The sequence below is a fragment of the Dipteris shenzhenensis genome, chromosome 2 (assembly GCF_047967505.1).
Source record: "Dipteris shenzhenensis isolate YYH24624 ecotype China chromosome 2, Dip_SZ_1.0, whole genome shotgun sequence".
Taxonomy (NCBI): domain Eukaryota; kingdom Viridiplantae; phylum Streptophyta; class Polypodiopsida; order Gleicheniales; family Dipteridaceae; genus Dipteris; species Dipteris shenzhenensis.
In genome coordinates, this window is record NC_141597.1 from 5,175,750 (window position 1) to 5,196,372 (window position 20,623).

At 43.7% G+C, this 20,623-nt stretch overlaps 1 protein-coding gene across 1 annotated transcript in view; it reads left to right on the forward strand.

Annotated features, from left to right (window-relative positions):
- Positions 1 to 16,450, forward strand: part of LOC147904264 (putative copper-transporting ATPase HMA5) — a 39,461-nt gene extending 23,011 nt beyond the window's left edge. The window contains exons 3-7 of the mRNA XM_087393812.1: positions 3,137 to 4,534; positions 4,656 to 4,910; positions 5,014 to 5,136; positions 5,254 to 5,736; positions 15,786 to 16,450. Coding sequence (XP_087249938.1) covers positions 3,137 to 4,534; positions 4,656 to 4,910; positions 5,014 to 5,136; positions 5,254 to 5,736; positions 15,786 to 16,190 — 2,664 coding nt within the window. The 3' untranslated portion in view covers positions 16,191 to 16,450. The remainder of the gene's footprint in view (positions 1 to 3,136; positions 4,535 to 4,655; positions 4,911 to 5,013; positions 5,137 to 5,253; positions 5,737 to 15,785) is intronic.
- Positions 16,451 to 20,623: the final 4,173 nt, after the last annotated feature.

Sequence of the window (20,623 nt, forward strand, 5' to 3'; positions counted from 1 at the left end):
GGGGTTTTCTGGAGGGCACCCTTCTACATTTTGGCTTTACTGATGCTTGGATCAGAGGTGTTTTCTCCTATCAGCCCACAGCCGGGTACTTATTGGTGGGGTACGGGATGAGAGATTTGAGATTTCCAGATCAGTCCGTTAGGGATGCCCCCGTGCTCCTTTCCTTTTTTTGTTCGTGGCCAAAGCTATGAGTATCTATGTTAGATCTCAAGCTGACATCTTTGGGTTGAGACTTCCCATTATAAGGGAAGAGGAGTTACTTGACAGTGAGTTGGCAGATGACACAGCAGTTTACTTGGATGCCACTCCACAGACACTCACTTTTTTCAAGACAGCATTGGATTTATTTTGCTTGGCGGCGGGGGCGCAGATAAATTGGTATAAATCCAATGGTTTTTGGATCAGTGATGAGGACACTCCAGTTTGGGGGCTTGACATAGGATTCACTTGGGTTCAAAGGGGTGTGCCTAACAGGTATTTGGGCTGCCAGGTCAGCTTGGATATTTCTCCACGCAGCAGTTTGCTCCCGTGTTGGAGAGCATCAGGAGGAAGCTTCTTTTTTGGAGCTCAGCCAAGCTGGATCTTGCCTCTAGAGTTGTGGTGGTTAACCAAGTTCTCTTGGCCACGGCATGGTTTATTTGTTCTTGCTGGTGCTATTCTAGGGACTGCATCACTCAGCTCAGGAGACCCGATCAGAAATTTTCTTTGGAGTAGGCTTGATGGCACAGCAGATACCTTAGCCAGGGTGGCTTGGGAGACCCTCATCCTCCCTACACAGGAAGGGAGTCTCAATATTATTGATCCAGATTTACAGTGCAAAGCTCTACTATGCAAGATGGTGGTGCGGGGACTTATGCCAGGGCAGGAACCGCGGAAGGCCTTTCTTATTAGCAACATACAGAGGTGCACACCTTCTTCATGAGGAGACTGGATGAGCAGTATTAGGTGGATCTTCACCACAACACACCTCAGATCACCTTCGTCCCCTCTCATGGTTGCCATTCTGAAAGCATGGGCCAGTTTCAGGAGCACTCTTCGGAGGATTCCTCCTTCCTCTCGTGAAGAGATTGATAGGCAACCTATCATGTGGAATGACAGTATTTTAGATGATCATGGCAGAACACTTGGTGCCTCACTCTACATGCAGTGGTCCAGGTGGGAGAGGGGACCTGCATCATCTTTGGGGTCTTGGAAAGCTTTCCGCAAGCTTCTAGAGGAGACCAAGTCTCAGTTGACAGGACATCTCAGAGGGAGTGTAGGGAGGATCTTGCAGATTGAGGCAGCCCTTCCAGAGGAGTGGGTAGACACAGATGATATGCCACTCACTTGCTCCACTTGGGCAGGTACTTTTACGAGAGGCGGTGTTCCGCTTCAGGTTTTGGCCTTTCGAGATGCATAGGAGGATGCTTTAGTTTTTACTGTGCAGGATGGTGGCAGATTGCTCAAATCCACAAAGGACATCTTGCTTGAGTCTGCTTTTCAGCCTATCAAGGTTGTAGGTCTTTTGATGTAGAGATCAGATTCAGAGTGGTTCGTCGACCCAGACCCCCGGCTACTCTCCACCGGGTCTTGGAGGCTTTGGCTCTACGGGGGAGTTCCCATTATGTATTTGCAGTGGGACCCTAGAGAGTGGGAGTGGATTGACGAAGGACATCGAGAGAAGAGCATCCCCTTCTTTTGTTACACGGTCAGTAATGCCAGGAGATTTCAGTCCAGTAGTAGAGGTTGGAGACCTTCCAGAGTTCCTCATTGGGAGACATTTGATATCACTGCGGATCTGCAGAGGTGCTTCTGGAGGAGACTCTGGAAATCCCACAGGAATAGAAAGATCACTCTATTCTTTTGGCTTTCTATCCATGGTGGGATTGCAGTGAACCTTTGGAGATCTAGGTTTGGAGCCGACCCTACTTGCCCTCGTTGCCTCTCTACTTCGGAGACTACTCAGCATTGTTTATGGGATTGCAGACAGGCGAGGATGATTTGGATGGGGGTAGCCAGGATTTTCAGTCTTTTTGTCCACTCCCCATTCTTTATGACATGGGGCTTTGTGGCTTGGCTTTCTCTTATAGGGCCTTAGGTATTTTATGAGAGACTTGACTCCTCTCGAGCCATTTTGGTTCGACGTCATTAGATTGAGTCTTGTTCGTTGGATGTGGTACCACACCTTCCTTTTACAGATGTACATGCCTCTGTGGATACTTCTTGGGAGATTTTAGCGAGCATAGCATCCTGGCATATCTGGAGAGCCGGATGCACAGAGGCTATGGAGGGTACTCAGGTTCATCCCTCGCACACTTTGGCTAGTATCTGGACAGACACCGTACATACTTTGATGGCCGTTTGGATGAGTATGTAGGGAGACTCCCGTGCAGCCTCAGCTAGGAGGGCTTCTTTTTTCAGGGAATGGAAGGATTCTCCTTTCTTCTCTGAGACTTCTACAGGGTTGAGAATAAACTGAATATTGATTGGGCTTATGCGAATTCACACAACTCAAACTTAAGTATCAAAGCCTTAGGTTGACGTTCCATAATCAACTTCAATGTCCTTGAAGATTGATTCGTTTTAGGTCAGCCTAGAGGATTGTGGTGTGATTGTTTGCTTGAGATAGCCAATGTCTGTGTAGTGGCCAAGACTCGTAGTAGTCAAAGTGCATAAAGAGTGTTTCCCAAAGGATTGCTCCGCAAAAACTATTCCACTAGGGGTTCAAAGGAAGGTAGTGCTTGTGCAACAAAAAACAGCCCCTACAAATTCTCAGTAGAAAGCCAAAAAGGTATTAGTGGGGTGATAGGGAAGATGTAGGATGAAGCGTGACAAAAGAGTGCCTACAATCTCTTCAAGGCGTTCTGAAGTCATGTCATTGAGGGGATGGATGAGGTCATGTGTAGTATTTACATAGTCTAACTACAACCAATCGCACTACAGCTACACACACACACACACACACATATATTGCCTTCAACAACCCCCTCCTCCAAATCCTTCTTATTTTCTCAATTCTTTCAACCATTGATGTGATTCTACTAATTATTCTCTGCATAATCATGCTCTCAATAAACCAAAGAGCAATGGCCATGAGCATTCATGCTCTATTTGTTGTTGGAATATAAAATAAATCTGATATGCCACTTGTTTGCAGGAGGGAAAAATCTGTGAAGCGATTGAGGATGCTGGGTTTGAAGCACATATCATACTAGAAGATTGTACTCAAGAAACAAAGATGATATGCCGCTTGCGTATCAAGGGCATGACTTGCACGTCCTGTTCAAGCTCGATCGAGGCTAATCTGAATAAGCTTCCTGGTGTCAAGAAAGCCGTGATTGCTTTAGCAACAGAAGAGGCAGAAATACATTATGACACTAACTTGGTTAACTACAAGCAGCTCATTGATTGTGTTGAGGATACAGGGTTTGAGGCTGAGCTTATAACTGCAGGTGAGGAGAGAAATAAGGTCACTCTGAAGGTGGAGGGTGCCCACTCTGTTGAACACATAAAGTTGATTGAGATATCACTTCAAGCATTACCTGGAGTGAAATCAGTAGATATGGATGTACTGGGTGAGAAGGTAATTGTATCATATGATCCTGATCAGACAGGTCCAAGGTACTTTATAGAGGTTATTGAACTCACAGGATCTCCCCTGCACCATTTCAAAGCAAGTCTATATACAAATCCAGGATTTGGAGGACCTGATAGAAGTGAGGAAATCACGCGATACAAAAAATCATTTCTTTGGAGCTGCATCTTTACTGTTCCTGTTTTTCTTCTCTCCATGGTTTTTATGTACATTCCAGTTATCAAAGGTGGCCTCGATAAAAAAGTTGTAAACATGCTTACAGTTGGACAACTTTTACGCTGGATTTTTTCTACTCCTGTACAGTTTATTTTTGGGAGGCAGTTTTATGTGGGGGCGTACAAGGCGCTTCGCCATTGTTCTGCCAATATGGATGTCCTAGTGGCTCTTGGCACTAATGCAGCTTATTTTTACTCTGTTTATATAAATCTGCGTGCTGCAACATCTGTAAGCTTCATGGGAACAGATTTTTTTGAGACAAGTGCCATGCTCATCTCATTCATTCTCCTAGGGAAGCTCCTAGAGGTTTTGGCCAAGGGTAAAACATCAGAGGCTATTGCCAAGCTGATGGAACTTGCTCCGGATACTGCCACTTTACTCACTGTAGATGAGAATGGCAATGTCACCTCTGAATGCGAGATCAGGACACAACTAATTCAGCGTAATGACATTATAAAGGTTTTACCAGGATCAAAGGTGCCAACAGATGGGTTAGTTGTTTGGGGCCAAAGCCATGTTAATGAAAGCATGATTACAGGAGAAGCTCGGCCTGTGGCCATGAAAGCAGGTGATAGAGTAATTGGTGGAACAATGAATCAAAGTGGTGTTTTACATATCAAGGCCACACATGTAGGGTCAGAAACAGCATTGTCACAGATTGTGCGACTGGTAGAAGCTGCACAAATGGCAAAGGCGCCGGTGCAGAAATTGGCTGATGTCATCTCTAGATATTTTGTGCCCATTGTGAGTTTGCTTTTTTGGATTCCATGTTTTCATATTGTGTTGTGAAGTGAGAATCGCAGTGCTTTGTGTGATTGTTTCCTGTAACAGAGAGGTTTAATATCTTGTTTGTTCTGTTTTCAAGGTGGTTATTATTGCTGCTACCACATGGTTAGGGTGGTTTGCTGCAGGGAAAAGGGGATCTTACCCAAAGTCTTGGGTTCCTCGATCCATGGATGAGTTTGAGCTGGCTCTTCAGTTTGGTATCTCTGTGTTGGTTATTGCGTGTCCTTGTGCTTTGGGTTTAGCCACTCCAACGGCGGTTATGGTGGCAACTGGGAAAGGAGCCTCACAAGGTGTCTTGATCAAGGGTGGAAATGCACTGGAAAGTGCCCACAAGGTAGTTTCATAGAATTTAGTCATTTGACATATATGCTAAGTATTGTGTCTGCAGCACTGATGCAATGATTCATGTTAACTGGTTTGCTCCTTGAAACCCCCAGGTACAGTACATAGTGTTTGACAAAACAGGTACTCTTACTGTTGGAAAACCAGTTGTTGTCGGCACAAAGCTATTCAAGAACATGGCCCTTCAACTTTTTTATGACATGGTTGCTGCAGTTGAGGTCAGTAAAATCAGTATTATGAAGGTGCATGTAAATTGAAGCAACTAGAAAATTTCATAACATTCAATGGCATGCAAATGTGCCTTCATGTCATAACATCATTGTTGATAACTGCAGGCAAACAGTGAACATCCATTGGCAAAGGCAATTGTTGAGTATGCAAAGTCACTAAGACAGGAAACATCGGACATGAGCTGGCTACCAGCAGTACAAAATTTTGGGTCACTTGCAGGTCAAGGAGTGTTTGCTGAAATCCAGGGAAAGCAAGTCTTAGTGGGCAATCGCCAACTGATGGTTGAATCAGGGATTTGCATCTTGGAAGCAGCTGATGAATTCTTGCAAGACACAGAGAGGCTAGCTCGAACAGGTGTGTTGGTAGCTATTGACAAGGAAATGGTTGGAGCTTTCGCCATCTCAGATCCTGTGAAGGCTGAAGCTCCTGCTGTTATATCTATCTTGAAATCTATGGGTATCCAAAGCATTATGGTAACTGGAGACAACTGGGGTACAGCAAATGCAATAGGAAGAGAGGTCGGTATTGAGACAATTTTTGCAGAAACTCAACCTCGTGGAAAGGCAGAAAAGGTGAAGGAGCTGCAGGTATTATACTATGATAATCATAGTTTTCCCAATTGGAGTATCTACTCTGTGTTCTTTTGCAACAAGGCATGCCAAGAGACAGGTTTGCTAACTGAAATGAGAGAGGGAGAGAGAGGAGTGCATACAAGATAGTAACTGTACACTTATTGTATTTCAAGGAAAATAGGAATATATACATGGATCCCTTAGGGTTTGTCCCATAACCCTTATGGTGCAATTTACACACACCATTCTCAACACCCCCTCTTAAATTGCACTGCATAAGAAGTGGGTGCTTTACAAAACACAATTTTTGGATTTTTAAAATGTTGCATAATAGCAACAGAAATAAAGATAAGAAAAGATGCACAAGAGTGCAAAAAGAGCACAGCGGAAAAAGTATGTACAAAGGTGTACAACTTAACCTTCACTTCCCCCTCTTAAGTTGCAATTGGCGAAGACCAAGCTGATGTCGAAAGTGTGCAAACTTATCAAGGGAAAGTGGGGCTTGGTGAAGATATCTGCGACTTGTTCTTGTGTTGGACAATGTATCAAGTAGATTTCTTTACTAAGAACTTTCTCACGAACAAAGTGATAATGCACTTCAATGTGTTTTGTTTTGGCATGAAACATTGGGTTCTTTGCCAATTGAATGCTGCTCTGTTATCTGAATAGAGCATTGTAGGGTCTCTAGAAGGTATTTCAATCTCTGAAAGAAGCCTTTTGAACCAAATTGCTTCACATGTTGCATTGGTGGATCCTCTATACTCTGCTTCAATGGAAGACAAAGCCACTGTTGGTTGCTTCTTGCTTTGCCATGACAAAGCTGCAGAGCCAAGACTAAAGCAGTATCCATTTGTGGATCTTTTGTCATTTACACTTCCTGTCCAATTAACATCTGTGTATCCATGGAAGTGTAAGTCAGGTGACATGGCGTAATGTAGTCTATGATCCGCGATGTACCATGAAGGTATCTGAGTACTCTCTTTGCTGCAAGGAGGTGAGTCTTCTTGGGATTCTGCATAACTGGATGAGCACACAACTGCATATGATATGTCTGGCCTCGTGTCAAGCTGCCAATGAGCTGTCTGTACTGTAGAGGATCTGAAGTTGGAGAAGTGTCAAGTGGTGACAACTTGATATTGCATTCCATAGGAGTAGGGAGTGGCTTGCAGTCATGTAGATGAAACTGCTTAAGTACCTTTTGAGCGTACTTTCCCTGAAAAAGTGTGATCCCTGTGTCATCTCTCCATATTTCTATACCAAGAAAATCATGGAGTTCTTCCATATCTTTCATGTCAAACTCTGAGGTGAGTTAACTCTTTGTTTCTGAGATGAGATGTCCATTGGAGCCGGTGATGATCAAGTCATCAACATAAAGCACTACAAGAAGGATGTCTTCTGTAGTCTTTCTGTTTGCATCCTATGGCCTTCTTCTCTACAGGAAGGTCTGTCAAGATCCAAGTCTGGTTCTTGAGAAGAGCATTGCACTCTTCATCCATTGCATGTTGCCACTCAGGGACTTGCACTGCATCTTTGAAGGAGGTTGGCTCATCAAACTCCATCACTTTGGCCATGAATGCATAGTTGCTCTTGTAGGTCCACCTCTCAGGTGTCTTTCGATCACGAACAGATCTTCTGAGATTGGAAGTGGAACTTTTAGGAATCTCGGTGATGACAGTGGTAGTTGCTGTATCCACTATGTCAAGAACCTTTTCTTTGCCTTTACTCTGAGTGGTCACGATGGACTGCATACTATCTGATTCTGCAGGCAAAGAATCTGATGTATCACTGGCACTGCTGGTTGAGGCCTCGTCAAAGTATGATGAAGCCTCATCAATGATAATATCCCTGGATATAATCTACTTTTCCTTGACTGGATCATAGAGTTAGTATACCTTCGCCTCGCAGAGTATCCAAGAAAAACACACTTGATTGATTTGACATCAAGTTTAGTCCTCTTCTGGCGTTATGTCTTGCAATGAAGTAGTGGGACTCCTGTTCATTAAGTACACAGCTATGTCACATGCCTCAGTCTTGGAACATTCTTCTCATCGAGCATGCATCTAGATGACTCTACGATCACCCTGTTCTTTTGTTCACCAACACCATGTTGCTGAGGGGTATACCTGCATGTGAACTGACGTGTGATGCCATGCTATTTGCAAAAGGCATTGAACTCTGTGGACTTGTATTCACCTCCATTGTCACAACGGAGGATCTTTAGGTACTTGCCGGTCTGCTTTTCTACCAAGGCTTTGAAGTCTTTGAAAGTGTTAAAATGCATCAGACTTATGTTTCACGAAGTAGATCCTGTAGGAACAAAGTGGAGACAGGTTGTGAACACAAGTGAGTAAGAGTGCACACACAAGAAAGCTCCAATAGAAATGTTCAAATGAAACAATACAAGTACTTGGTATATATAGTACCCAAGTACTACTGGTCAACCATAGGGTTGACTTTATGCCTACAACACCATATCTTTGTAATCTCTTATAAATCCCTCCTCAAAGATATGGCTGAAAGTACCCTGGAAACATCTCAGGTGTACCCTGCAGTACCTAAAGTACCATGGTTGCACAAATTCATCCAGATGGATATGCAACCTATGGGAGTACATGAAAACAATGTCATTGTGAATCACTTCACAACCCCCCTTGACATTGTGAGAATGTCTCTGATCCCCAAGCCATGTCGATGTCGTAAGAAAAGATCTGTTGACAGGGCTTTGGTGAAGATATCCGCCACATTGTCCTCAGATGGACAATAGATGAGATCAGTGAAGCCATCAGAAATACAATCCCGTACATAATGATAATGTTTCAATGTGTTTCATGCGAGCCACATTGTCCTTAGATGGACAATAGATGAGATCAGTGAAGCCATCAGAAATACAATCCCACACATAATGATAATGATTTTCAATGTGTTTCATGCGAGCATGAAAGACAGGATTGTTGGCTATGGCAATGCAACTCTGGCTGTCACAGAAGATAGAGTTTGCTTCGCCATCCTGTGCATGATGCAAGTCATGCAAAAGCTTCCTTAACCACATTAACTCCGTAGTGGCTGAATTTGCAGCTTTGTACTCTGCTTCACTGGAGGAAAGAGAGACTCGCTCTTGCTTCTTACTGAGCCATGAGATACAGGCTGAACCCAATGAGAAGCAATAGCCAGTAGTGGACCGTCTGTCGTCAATGTCCCTTGACCAATTTGAGTTGGTGAAACCACTCAGCTTTAGATCACAATCTGAAGCATAATGCAAGCCAAGAGAGAGAGTACCATGGACATATCTGAAAATGGACATATCTGAGAACCCTCTTTGTTGCATTCCAATGTGTGATTGTGGGACAATGCATGAACTGGCTCAAAAGCCCTATGGCATAGGTAATATCAGGCTGTGGAGCATAGATATATCAAACTGCCAACCAACTGCCTGTACAAAGTGCCATCAAACTTTTCAGCAGTATCATGCTTACTCAGCTTGAGTCCCTTTTCCAATCGAGTAGCCATAGGCTTACAGTTCTCCATTTTAAATTTCTGCAACAACCCCTTCGAATACTTTGTCTGTGACATAGAAATCCCATCATGGGTCTGCCAAAACTCAATGCCAAGACAATAGTGCAATAGGCCTAAATATGTCATGTCAAAGTTGTGACATAAAGCGGACTGTACTGCTGTAATTTGTTGCAAATCACTGCCAGTGAGTATGATATCATCCACATATAGTACCAACATGACCAATTCTGATTTTTGCTGCAAAATATACAGATTTGGCTCTGTATGAGTGTTTACGAAGCCCTAGTACAGCAAAAACTGATGTATCTTCTGATACCACGCACGAGGTGCTTGCTTCAGCCCATATAGAGCCTTCCTAAGCTTGCATACCTTATGCTCTTGTCCCTTCACCTCAAAACCTTGGGGCTGATGTACATAGATCTCCTCTTTAAGATCTCCTTTGAGGAAAGCGGTCTTGACATCCATCTGGTACACTGATCAACCATGAAACGCAGCAAGAGAGATGGTGGAACGAATGGTGGTCATCTTGGCCACTGGAGCAAATGTCTCCTCATAATCTATCCCCTTCTCTTGTGCATACCCCTTGGCAACCAAACGGGCTTTGTATTTCTCAACTGTGCCATCTGAATGGTATTTCACCTTATAAATCCATTTCGTGCTAACCACATTTTTTCCAATGGGTGCATCAACCAAGTCCCATGTGGCATTCTTCTCAATGGATTTAATCTCAGCTTCCATAGCTTTCTGCCATGCCGGATTATGCTGAGCATCCTTGAAGCTCTGAGGCTCATTTTCAGCTTCCATCATTGAGGTCATCAAAGCAAAATTGACCTTTTTCTGATTTTTATGAGTGTTGGCCCTGGTTTTCCCCAAAGTAGGCTGATCCTTAGCATCTTGAATGGTCAACCTTGCCCAATGTGGAATAGATTTCTCTGCTGTACCACTCGGGGCTGCATCAATATCTTTAGTGGCCTCACGACGTTGATAATGCCTCCAAACATGAGGCTGTCTATTCTCATTAATTGGCTGCAAATTTGAAACATTTGAGGGAGAGCCATCCTCAACATGTGGCAAGCCATCTAAACTATGAGAAGTAGAAGGGGAAGCATCAGGAGACTCCGTCTCATCATCCTCAAACTGGATGACGTCCAAAGAGGGGTCATCGTATGGTGGCAAGTTTGCACTAGCGGGCTGCATGCACTCATTCTCAGCAAAGAGAACATCTCTGCTGATTATTACCTACCTGGTAGCAGGATTATAAAGCCTAAATCCCCTGCTTTGAGTGCTATACCCCACGAAAATGCATTTGACACTTTTGTCATCAAGCTTTGTCCGATGTGCATTTGGAACCAAAGCATATGCCACTGAGCCAAAAACACGGTATTGGGACCATTGAGCAGGAAGACTCTATTAAAAGAAAAGAGAAAAGAAATGTTGATCCCAAATCGAAGCGTGAGAAGTTCACGTACTTGTCAATCCTATCTGTTAGCTTCAGAAGAAAGCGGTCGTTATCTTTCTTTGTAACGCGCAATATCTTTTCGATCATCAATTGTTGTCTCTCGGAAAACCCAAGTTTTGTCATGCCAACCTCCTCATGGTGGATAGCTACAAACACTAATACTATTTGTGTTGGTAGCTGGCTTGAAGATCTTAGTCGAAGGCAATCGGAGGTGGTTGTTGCATGCGTTGCCACTGGACATTTACTTCAAAAGGACTTCATACTCAAAGCCGAAAATAAGAGGCTCAAGGTCCTTTCACCAAACTTGCCTTTTCGATTTCATGGTGGTGACTCCTAGACGTCAATCTTTACTAAAGACAGCATTTGGCACACAGGTCGACCTTTCCAGACAAAAGAAAAGGCTTCTCCGATTGCAAGATAAACTCAAGGCATCATTTTCATAGGGAAACTATGAGCATTGCGCTCATTGTCACCTCAATAGCCAAGTTGGTGAGATCAAACTACTATCATTTCTTTACTTCCATTGCAATCGTGTTATCAGCTAAACATGTGAGCTGACGGCTACAGTAGTAAGAGACGACGATTTCTAGACAGAGCTGTGGCGTATAGAGACACTCTTGAATCAAGTCAACAACGAGCTAGGACGACATAGGGTGAAAACACTTGTCAATACACCCGAATTCAAAGGAGAAACTTAATCGGTTCTATAACGTGCCCCTTTCAAGGGTAGTGCTAACAAATCACAGGGGAGCTAGAGCGCTCCTACTCAAAAACAAGGACACTGATTAGCCCCAAACGTTGGCGCCCCTTGCGGTATTTATTTAACATTCATTTGAAGCCAAGCGGCTGATTACAAAGGTCTCTGGGAAGCTGATTGGACTACTGACGTGGTAGGCGGCTGCCACGTCGCAAATGACGTGGCACTTGGAGATAAGGGTGCCACTTGGCACGCTGGTGACCAAGTGTGGTTGTGGTGACCCTGAGGATAAGGTGACCAGGGTATCCGCCACGTGTCACAAAATCTGTGGTGCTAAGGTACTGACAAAATCAATGAAATCCCATCGACGAAAATCTTCCCGTCGTCTTGCGTGAGTTGAAGCTTGAGTGTTTTTTTGTGCTATTGGAGGTCCACAGCTATGACAGAAGGTTCTACTCTAGGCTATGGCAGCGAAGCGATGGAGGCGACCCGTCGTTTGGGCGGCTAGACGTCGCCTTTGGGCGTCTTGTTTTAGCCGTGGAGGTCGTTGGAGAGCGAGTGCTGTTGGCTGTAGCACGGTGCTTGAAGACTATGTCGCTAGGCGTTGAGCTTGAAGGCTGGCTGTTGTTGTAGAGTCCGCCTGCAAACCCGTTGTTGTGAAGGAGCTGTATGCTTGCTTAGGAGACACTTGTTGCTTGCCCGTGAGTCGCGCGCTTGCTGCTTTAGTCGTTCGCCCGTCAGCTAGGAGTCTTGGATATAGCAGGAGGCGCCTTTGGAAGGTGGAGGTTGGGAGCTCGCTTGTGCTGCTGTTATGGAGCATTGCCAGTTGAGGAAAGCTCGTATGAGCTTGTTGATGGCGGCTGGTAATAAAGCTAAGAGCTCTTTGGAGCTCGATTTTCTGCCTTCATATGGTGCTGTTAGCCGACTTGGAGCGGCTGGTTGGAGAGTCGAGGGTGACTGCCTCTTGAGCTTTAGGCAAGACAACTTTGTGAAGGGTCTCTCTCAATATCTTGCTCAGAAAAACAGATCTAAGTCACAAAAAATCTCAGAAAACTCTCACTAACAGAAAATGAACCAATGGATGAACGGAGATCTCTTCGTCCAAAATGAATGGAAGGTCTCTCACCGGAAGTGGACTCTCACGAGAATCTCTCACAATGAATGGAATACTCTAGTTTCTCTTATCGAAGTGATGACAATGGACGAAAACTTTTCAAATGGACGGAAATTCTATCACTCAACGGAAGTGAAAGAACACAAGATCGCTCAAGAACTCTCAATCCCCCAATCTCTCACACTTTCTCGTACGGATCACAATGCCTCAGCGGAAGGCAAGGGAGCTCTGGTATCATGACAACATATGAAGAGGGGAGAGGAGAAGAGTGGAGATGAGGAGAGAGGACAAAGCTAGAGAGCACACCACAAATGACTAACTATACACTAGATTTAGTTGAAAATGTAGAATATATACAAACCCATTTAGGGCTAGGGTTAGGGTTAGGGTTAGGGCATCTAACCCTTTCCTTTATAGCACTCTATAAGTGTTAGTGCTATGCATGATGTTGAGCGTGATCTCTCAACAATGGTATCCTACTCTTTCTTTTCTTTGTGAGCTCGAGTTACTAATCTGCCGTAAGAGGAGTTGCCGAAGCCGGCTCGGGTCTCTTTTCATCTTTTGTGACTATGTTCCACAAGTTCTTCAGCTGAAAAATGTTCTACATTTTAAACTTCCAATTGCCATAGTTATTATCATCAAGCTTGCTACTCTGATCAAGAAATATGACATCATCATGTGATTTCTCCATGGTGCACAAAAAATCAAAACTTGTATACAAATAGCAACCAAGTGTGATAGCGAGAGGCTTTACAAGGTGTGTAGAAGTGGTGCAAAAACCGAATGCCAAAATAGTCAACTAGTGACTTTACAATGTGGCATGTACGTGCAAAGGTGCAACTATCCTGAATCAGGAATCGAAATTGCCAAGTGACTCAACAAGAGTGAATATGTCCTCTGTTAAAGGAGGAGACGTGAGTAGCCGCTCGATTGGTGTTGTGAGATGGCCATGGAGCCTTGGCCATTTCAGGTCGGGCTGCGTTGATGGAGACGAGTTTGTAGCAGCAGTCGACATTGTGGTGGCTCATGGATTTGAGGTCGGCGGCCTTGGAGAAGACGGTTGTGGAGAGCTGGGGCTAGGAGCCGCATAAGTCGCGGGTTGCTGTTGTAGATGAGTTGCCCTCTTGGAGCCAGTTGACTAGAGCTTGGCCATGTCGTTGCATGAGCCGCCTTTGCTGTAGCTGTGGAACCGTGTGTAGGAGACAGCTAAGAGGCGCCATCGAGCAGTCGTTTGGTGGTTGGACGCATCACGAGCTGCTTGCTGGAAGGTCTTACTGGGAGGAGCGCTATGTTGCGTGCTAGTCAGGGGTAGTTGATCATGGAGAAGTATGCTGCACCTCCAAGGAAAGGCCTTTGAAGAGCTGTAGCTTCGGAGCTGCTTGAGGTCGTTGTGCTTTGTGGAGGTTTGATAGGCTGTTGTTTGATAGGTCGTTGTGCTTTGTGGAGGTTTGATAGGCCGTTGTTGAGAGCTAGGGAGCCGCCATCAAAGTCGTTGTAGGAGCTTCCTTGTAGCTAACCTGGGGCTGCCTTTGCGATGAGATGAAGAAGCTTTGAAGGATGAAGGATGAAGTCGGGCCTGTAGAGTCTCTCAAAACTCTCTTTTTTTCTCTTAATCAAAGAGAATGGATCTCTCTCATTCACTCGAAATGAACCTCAGAATAAACCTTCCAGAGAACTTCTCTCAAACCCTCTCTAAGGAACAAGACCTATATCTATCTCATCACACACAGAAATCAACAGCAATAAATATCTCAAAGCTTGAAGCAAGAAAGACTATTGCTAACGGAAAAATTTCTTGAAGGAAACCCTCCAAATGGACGGAAATCTAAACAACTCTCTCAATCTTCAACTCTCTCTCAAATGGACGAAAATCTCTCTCTCAACCTCTAAAGATCGAATGCCTCAACGGAGGGCTTATTGCCTTGACAACATGCAAGGGCTTGTGAGCACCATTGGCTCTGATACCATGCTAACGGAAATGAGAGAGGGAGAGAGAGGAGTGTACACAAGATACTAACTGTACACTTACTATATTCCAAGGAAAATAGGAATATATACATGGACCCCTTAGGGTTAGGATTAGGGTTTGTCCCATAACCCTTATGGTGCAATTTACACACACCATTCTCAACAAGGCTTTATGAAATCATAACTCAAAATTTTAGTACCTTTGGATGGGGGCTTGTGCACCTTTAACTAATTTTTGGAGGGAGTCACATTCAAATGTCCATCTGTGAATGTTAATGGTCATTGAGAGACAAGCATGAAAGGGAGATAGTGGTGGCATTTCAAGTGGCCAACCTATTCTAAAAATCCCCCCCTCTACCCTAACCCTACCTCTATTAGGCCACCTCACCATTTGCCACCTCACAAGCCCCCATCCACCTCATATCCCTAACCTAATTCTTATCTTCCACCTCATCCCTCATGTCCACCCTATACCCGTTATCCCCACCTGATAGCTCACCCCCTCCATCACACACCACGTGCTTTTATCCCCTCACCTCCTCCACATGATACCCCCAATCCACCCCCATACGTAAAATTTAAAAATCCTTACCGCTCTTTTTATTTTTAATCCCCATCCCCCTCTATTTTCATTTTCATCCCCTCACCCATTACACCCCCCATCTCTCACCTTTCTCATTTTATTTCCTTTCCTTTTTTCCACCCTATGCCCCTCCCTCTTTTTATTCACACCGCCCCTCCTTAATTAATTTTATTGTTTTCTCTTTCTCACCATACACACCCCACCCCCCTCTCTTTCCTTAGTCACCTTACTCCTTTTTTTCTATTTTTTCTCTTTTTTTTCTTTTTATCTTTTCTTTTTCTTCACACTTTCTCTCGTGTGGCATCAGCATTTTACTCAACAGTAGATTTTCTTGGGTCTCGTGGGTGACTGCATTCCTCATGTACTATGCGCATATCGAGCATGGCGGAGCACCACTCATGGATGTATTCCTTCACACTTGTGTTACCCTCCTCTATGATTATCCAAGGGTATATGTGGTATGACAAAGTGAAAGGATCTTTGAAACAAAGAATAAATCAATGCTATAGATAAATGCATGAAGAGGAAAATGCCTTACTGGGTGAGATTTGAGATGTCGGAGATTCTGGTCGTTAGAAGCATGTTTAGGGAAAACTCAACCCACAGACAGGGAGTGGTTGACAGGGGTTTGTTTATCTAGGGGAGAGAAATGGGCATGCAGAAAGATTTACCACTGAAGTCAGGTTTAACCAAAAAGGTGAACATTTCTGTACTTTTACTGGTTTTGCAGTCAACAGGAAAGACGATAGCTATGGTGGGAGATGGTATTAATGATTCACCTGCTCTTGTAGCAGCTGATGTTGGTATGGCAATCGGTGCGGGTACAGATATAGCTATTGAAGCAGCTGATATAGTTTTGATGAGGAACAATTTGGAGGATGTTGTTACAGCAATAGACTTGTCAAGGAGGACATTTTCTCGTATCCGACTTAACTATCTGTGGGCTTTTGGTTATAACGTTCTCGGAATTCCTATTGCTGCTGGAGTGCTATTTCCATTCACAGGTTTTCGGCTTCCACCATGGGTCGCTGGAGCTGCAATGGCTGCTTCTTCTGTCAGTGTTGTCTGTTCCTCCCTGCGACTGAAATATTACAAAAGGCCTCGTGAGCTGGAGTTTGCAAAGACAAGAAATTGAAGGGAAGTTGAAGTATAATCAAGGCCAATGAATAAGCTGTGATGCTTCAAATTGTGATGGGAATTCTGATTGCAATGTCTTATCTACTTCTCATGTCAAATTGGTAGGAAAATTCAATGATTTTATGTGCAAGGTTATCAATGAGATCTTGATCTGTGCCCCTGCCAGCTAGCCATGGTGTAAAGGTTCCTCAAGAATTAATCCTGTGCAAGTGACAAAGATCACTGAATATAGAGCTCTATCTCTGCATTCCCACGTTGCCATGCTAGGATTTGCTGTGTCATGATTGAATAAGGATGCATTCCATGAAGTGTCTCTGATTAACAATAGATGGATTTTTTTAGAAAAATCTTTTGCCATTTCTTCCAATGGTTTGTATGCATTCTTATCAACACCACAAAGCACATACTTTATAACAATGCAAGTCACTAGATGCCATGATGATGTCCCCATAAGAGCAGACTGGGCAAGGGGTTCTCCTTGAGTTCATGGGCAATATATGCCTATTGTTTCCAGCCGCTGCTCTCTCCGGAATCTCGCTGCAAAGCCTGCAACATAGGCAGGGTCTACCATCCGGGGCTTTCCACCGACTGGGCCTGTTCAACACTTTTTTTTTGGGTGAAATCCAGTCGTCATCTTATTACAAAGAACACTCCCAAGAAAAGGGACAGGCAGTTACAAGTATTAAAAGGTATCATTATATGACAAGAAGGCAAGATAATCTAGATCCCGCACATGTAGAACAATAATATAATTATTGCCTTAAGGATGCCAGGAAGAACTAATATCCAGCCAGTGGGGGATCACCCAAGACTCGATGGTTACTGACCTTCCATAGAGTCCATAGTGAACCCAATAAAAAAATAGATAATATCCCTACCTTATTGGATGAAAACTGAACAGCTAGAATCGCTTGTCAAAGCAAGCACCAGGAAAACAAGCCTGAAGCTGTTGCCGTAGCATGAGCAAGACATCATAAGATTTTGGACATTGCCAAAAGAGATGTGCCATAGATTGCCGTGATGACAAACATTTTCGACAAGTGGCAGGAGCAATATGATGACGAGCCAAAAGCAGTCCAAATGGGAGAACTCCAAGTAAACACGGCACAAGAACTTTTTTTGTGGAAGCGGAAGTTTGGAAGCCCAAATATACTGCAACCCTAGGTGCCACGACCAAGAGGAGTGTGTCACAAATCAGATGCTATTGGCACGAAGAGGAACCCAAGGTGGAGGTAGAAAAATTTTATACAAAGATACAACCGTGATATCAATGCATGGCAAACACGATTATCACACACACACACACACACACACACACACACTTTTTTTTTGGGTGAAAATGTTGATGCTTTATATTACAAAATAGCTTCCCCTAAAAGGGGAGCTCAAAGTACATCGGCTGAAAATTTCCGTACATGACAAGTATACATTGTAGTCTATGTAACGAGTTTGTAGGCAATCAAAGAGAGATTGCTGCAAAGATCGTTTGAATAAAAGAAGAGTAGAAAAAGTATGATCACCAAAGACTCTGTGGTTTCTTAGTTTCTAACTTTCCAGAGAGTCCAGAGTGCCCAGTAGCAAACCATGAAAACAACAAATCAAAACTCCGGTCGGCGAGGAGAAATCTCAAAAAGCCAGAAAGATTTGCAAAAGGTAGCATGAGGAAATCTCAATTGCAAATCGTTGCCGCAGAAGGGCCAAGCAATCACGGGTGTCAGGGCAGTGCCAAAAAATATGAGACACAAACTCCCTCAGAGCCAAACAATGACAACAAATAGTTGGAGCAATACGTCGGTGTGCTAAAAGCTATCTAGACGGGAGAACCCCCAATAGAGTTCTCCATAAAAAGACTTGTTGTCAAAGAGGGATCTTGAAATGCCAGATCTGCCTCAATCTTTCCGCCACCATTTGGCTAGACGATCCAAACACCAAATTTGATTTACCTGAGTTGTAGCCGATAGTGGTGGAGGTAACAAAACTTTATATAAAGAGGAAACTGTAATATTGGACAGCTTCAAAGGACGAATGGACAAGTGTGAACCAATTTTGAACCTTGTCCTGAAGCTCTAGAGGGGGTATTGGCTGAAAAGGTAGGAGCATACGAGTAATAGCTTGCCATATAGGGTGATAATGCATCTCTAAACCATACTTTCCAGCAGCCAAAGGAAAGGAAAGGAGAGTGCCATCATCGTGTATGACATCAACCACATAATAGATCCCTTTCGAATTAAGAAAACATGAATGTCGGGGCTCCTGCAAGGTCAATAGGGGGGGGAAACTCGTGACCAGTGGATGCTCTCAACTCTCTCAGAGTTGCCCTGCAACGAGTCACGGCCATGCCAAGCCAAATGTGAAAGAATATGCTTCCAATATGAAAACATTTGAGAAGCAATAGGGCAACCTTTGACCTTGCCTTCAATATGATCTAAAAGAAAGTCCCACTGAGTAGGCCACCAGTAACCAAAGCAGAGGTGGTGACTTGTAAAAGCAAAAGCGCATAGGGTGATCACCATGTAAAAATCGTAGCATCATTGGCCTCTTATGAGCAAGAATATGCAAATGAATATTAAGAATATTCAGTCGCCCATGCATTTTTGGCGAACATAACTGTTGTATTGGAAGCAAGCGCAAGATTTTCCTGCCATGTTTGGAACGCCAGAAGATGTCCATGATAATAAACATAAAGGAGGAAAGATCTCCTTTGCTAAAAAAGATTAAAGGCAAATAGAATTGAATGTAGGCCACCAAAATGGATTGAGCAATTCGGAGCCGAACATGCAAAGGCCAAGTGGCTAACTTCCAATATTCAAGCCTTTTATTTAATTTGGCAAGGACCCAATTAGTCTGTTGATGACGAGTAATCATCTAACCCAAAGGATAACCAAGATGGCATACCAGTTGAGTGGCGGGAAAATTTCCCCTGACCATAAAAGACTATGCCAGTCTTTAGAATGCAAAGGCAATAAGTGAGATTTCTGAAAATTCACATGATGGCCAACAACCAGCCCATACAAAGAGAGGGCTTGCATGAGTGAGGAAAGGTTTCTCTGAGTATTCTGTGGCACAAAAAAGGAATCATCTGCATAAGCCTGAGCAACCATAGGGCGACTTCCAGGAATCTTCCAACCATGTAACATGTTAGTCACCACTAAATGATCCATATATTGAAGCATGGGATGCATGGCTATAGCATACAAAATGGCACTAAGAGGACAACCCTAGCGGACTAAACAATGGAGGGTCCGAGATGCAGAGATATCTCCCGACAATATGCAAGAAGCTTTGCTGTCACTATAGAGGCAATAGATAATATGCTGCAATTATTTGACCAAAATCCAGGGCTTGCATGGTCTGCGCAATAAAATCCCATTGGATTGTGTTAAAAGCCTTGGCACTGTCAACTTGCAACAAGAGGGCATCTTGCTTTGTGTATTTGGCATATTCGATGCCAAACATAGGCATTTGCAATATTATCAGTGATGTGCCTGCGACGAGGAACAAAACCATATTGTGTTGAATGAAGGCCATCATGGAAATATCCTTTGCAAGAGTGAAGATAGGCCTCGAGATAGGAGTGGGGTCACTTGCTATGAATGTAATGAAAAAGATCACTATCACCCCGAGTGTCCTAGATTGAGAAAGAAAGAAGAAAAACAAGTATCCTTGTTAGAAGCTTCTTCAGGGGATGAGGAAAGAGAGGTCTAAACGTGGGCGTGGTAAACCAAAAGAAGAAGAAAAAAGCAAGGAAGAAGTAGATGAGGAACATCAGGAAGAGGAACACCATAGTAAGAAAAAGAAGGCATCTAGAAGGAGAATTAGCCAGTCAGACTTTCCTTTAGGACAAGGAATTGGAAGCTATGACTTGTTGTCCGACCTTAAAGAAAAGGAAGCTCATATCACCTTTGGTCAATTACTTGCTTTGTCTCCAAAACTACGGAAGGAATGGGGAAAACTAGCAAGCACAAGGGTGTCAAAGAAGAAAAAGAAGTAAAGTGCCAATCCTGTTGTTCAAAAGGTAGATATAGATGTTGGTGATGATGTACCTGTGGTTGATGTGATCATTGATGGTCAAGTGATTTCTAATGTGTACATTGATGGAGGTGCATCGATTAATGTCATGAGTGAGAAGACCATCTGCTTCTTATAAACAGACCTCCCACCAAGAATTGTCTTTGATCACTGATCACTGTCTTCTCCTGCTTAAGCCCTTTCTTCCAAGAATTCGGCATGTGTTGATTGTTCCAAGTGCTATTTATCATTTGTAGCAAAGTAGACTTCAGGAGATCCCACTATGCAAGAAAAAATTCAATAGTGAGACCATCCAAGCCACAGGAGATTTCCATCTACCATGTTAACATCCACAGAGTAAAGTTGCCGAATGCAGGGTAATCACTGATTAGAGGTGATTAGGCTTCATGATTTACTTCAATG